At 44.7% G+C, this 3,213-nt stretch overlaps 1 protein-coding gene across 2 annotated transcripts in view; it reads left to right on the forward strand.

Annotated features, from left to right (window-relative positions):
* The first annotated feature begins 2,800 nt into the window (after positions 1-2,800).
* The window catches only part of GDAP1 (ganglioside induced differentiation associated protein 1), a 16,204-nt gene continuing 15,791 nt past the window's right edge, over positions 2,801-3,213 (forward strand). The window contains exon 1 of one of the 2 annotated variants that reach the window (XM_012811549.1): positions 2,801-2,846. Coding sequence is in view for 1 of the 2 variants with exons in the window: in XM_003800045.2 (XP_003800093.1) it covers positions 2,836-2,952 (117 nt within the window). In the remaining variant the exon portion in view is untranslated. Of the gene's footprint in view, positions 2,953-3,213 lie in introns of both variants that reach the window. The other variant, XM_003800045.2, reaches the window with a different exon arrangement.

Here is a 3,213-nt window from a genome sequence, read left to right on the forward strand (position 1 = left end):
GAGTTTTATATTATTTTTGTTAATTTTATAATGTTAAACTGTAATAATAACAAATAATCGTTGAGAAGTGATTATGCAGAACTGCTTATCAAAGTTTGCATTGTTGTCAGGCCCCGCCCCGCCCCCACGTCAATGGTGTCCTGCTTTACCAATGTTAAAATCTGGTCACCTTATAGTTGTAGCAGTTTCTCTCTTATTGCAATAAACAGGCAAACACCATCTTTCCTTATCTCATCTTAATGATATTCTTTTACTATTCACATCTTTAAGAGCTTAAAGCAACACATATTCATTATAGAAAAATTGGAATATGCAGAAATATAAAGAAATAAAAACCATCTATATTTACAAGGTTGACCCCTTAGGATAGGTTAAGACAATAACACCCAGAAAGCACCAATACCAACCAGCACCTCATCGAGATGTTTTGTTTCTTCAAGTAAAAGCTAGGAGGTTTGCAGACTGAGACTGGTGTGGTAGCTCTGCTCTCCAAGGTCTTTAGAAGTTCAGTTTCCTCCAAATGCATAGCCCAGCCATCATCTGGCCCCGTTCTTCATGGTCCAGGTCAGCATCTACTATCATGGAAGGAAGATGGGATGAAGAGGAGGCACAGGGTGATTGTCTCTTTAAGAAGGATTCCCAGAGCCTGCCCTGTGGCATATCCACAGCACACCCTTTGTTAGAATATAGTCACAAGGCCACATTTGGCTGCAGTGAGCCTGGGAAATGCAGTGTTCCTTCTCAGCAGTCTCGTGCCCAGCTACAATTTCTATTATTACGGAAGAAAGGGGAAACAGATTCTTAGGATCAACTCTCAGAATTTGCCATAGTCATTTCCTTCATTGAACTGAACATAGACGAATTGCTACATTAGAAATTACACCCATTTTGATGATTTGTGAATGCTGTTGATAAATTTCCCTGCAGAAGTTCTGTATATGTTTACACTCCCAATGACACATGTGAATACTGGGTCCTAAACACCATCACGGTAATCAGTTCCTTTAATATTTACTGAATGGCTTGGCTGCTGGTAAGAGGTGATGGATGAAGTATTCAGTGTTGATTGTTGGGACTCTTTCAGCTGGTCCTGACAGATGGCCTGCCATTAGTGCTGAATTTATTCAAATATTGAGATGATTTAGTAAATTAAGTATATATGGCAATCTGGAGTTGGGGAATTAAAAATGAAGTTCTTCTGAAGAGAGATAGGAGGATTCTATAGTTTGTAAAAATTTTGAGGCCCCAAGAGAAAAGGTCAAATGTAATATAATATTTGCCTCATGTCAATGGGAGGGGCTTTTACAAATACTTTTTTATCAGTGACTACATTCTGGGCAGTGTTCTATGTGCTATAATATATCTCCTCTCATTGAAGTCCTACCGCAGTCTGGGACAGCATATTTTTATGCATACACATCACATCATGATGTGAAAGCTTAAGAGAGGTCAAGTTAGGGGTAGAGCTAGAATTTAAACCCCACTCTGTCTGATTCAAAGGTTTCCTCTTTCCCCTTCTACCCTTACAAGTGAACTATAGAGCAAATTTGGTGAGGGATTCACTTTTGCTGTATCATTTGAATTAAGCAAAGGTTATAAAAAGACTTAAAATCTTTCCAAATTATAAAAGAATTATAAAGAACAGCAGATGAAGGGCTGCAAAGGGAAGGAAGCACCCCATGAACTCCATCTCTCCCAGAGTCCCTTTTCTGACCTGGGTTGGCTGCCGGCCCCCTTTTCTCATGGCACCTGTGTTCACGCTAAGACAGTTCTTATCTTTATTGTGGTTTTCTATTTACGTTGTTGTCTGATGTCTCTGCCACCAGATTTGTATCTCTGGTAGCAGGTTTTAGGTCTTCCTCATCTTTGTATTCCCAGGATGCAGCAAGAGTCTGGAACCTTGTGAGTGCTTTATAAACACTAGCTGAATAAACTACGCAGGCACTTATTGCACGGTCATATTTATGCGTACTTGCTGAAGTACACGTAAGGTTCAGTTCATTTTACCAATTTATTAAGATGCCAGATTTTAAGAGATGTACAATAACAACTTGACTAGTATAAAATTATGATTCTGATGAGAGTTATAAAAAGAATGTTTATGAGGCGATTGGACCTGGAAATAATACTGAATGCGTACACCATGCCAGGCTGTTTTGAGTGTTTAACGTTTTGTTACTTACTCAATTTCCACAAAAAACGTATGAGATACATAAAATCATTTCCACCCCCAAAAGGGAGAAAATAGAAAAACTAGGACATGAACCCAGGTAATACTCTTAAAATTTTTCTGTTTAACAGCTAGGCCATTTTATATTGCCATTGTGTGTGTTTTTTTGTTTTTTTTTTTGGCACGACTCCTGAGTGGCATCTTCTAATGAAAACTCATAGATCCTTTTCCTGTTGCTTTGTTGACCGGAACTTCCTTTCCGTGAAAGGAACCTGCTCTCTTAGAGGAACCCTAAGGATCTCGGGAAATTGCTGCCTTTATCCCTGAGCAGCCTCCACACCGATGAGAAATTTGCTGTCACCATTTTTCTTTACTCATCGTAATAACCAAGGACTCGCACTGCAGATTTTTCCCCTAAATAAAGTTCAGTTGCACCTCGCAGGTGGCCGCAGCGATCCAGGGGGTTTCCCGCGCTCAGGCGCCCGCGTCTCTGCAGACCCGGCCCCGCGGCTTTCTCGGCGGAAAACTACACTTCCCAGCGGTCTCTTCGTCCTTCCCGCCCCCGGGAGGCGTCGAGCAAAACCTGAAGACGCTTTGCGCGGCAGCGTGGGTGGGAGCAGCACGGGGCGGCCGGGCCAGGCCCTCCCGCACCCGCGCACCCCGAAATGGCTCGGAGGCAGGACGAGCAGAGAGGGGGCGCGCCCCTGATGGCGGAAGGCAAGCCCGACGCGGAGGTTAAGCTCATTCTGTACCACTGGACGCATTCCTTCAGCTCTCAAAAGGTAAAGGCCTCGCCGGCAGAGATCGGCGCGGATCGGGTTTCAGCACCCGGACAGCTCCCTCCGGGTCCCGCCCCGGGACGCCCGCCCACCCAGAACCCAGCCCGACCCAGGCGGGCGCGCGCTCGGGCCGGGAGTCAGGGTCAGGTGGAAGGCTGTGACTCAGCCACTGCCGCTCAAGAAAAGCGACAGTGCCCCAATTCTCTGGGCCTTGGGGAATGAGGCAGAGGGATTGTAGGGGCCCTTCCTGCCCCCGCACAATCT

Source organism: Otolemur garnettii, unplaced genomic scaffold (genome assembly GCF_000181295.1).
Source record: "Otolemur garnettii isolate 467f Iridium unplaced genomic scaffold, OtoGar3 scaffold00163, whole genome shotgun sequence".
NCBI lineage: Eukaryota > Metazoa > Chordata > Mammalia > Primates > Galagidae > Otolemur > Otolemur garnettii.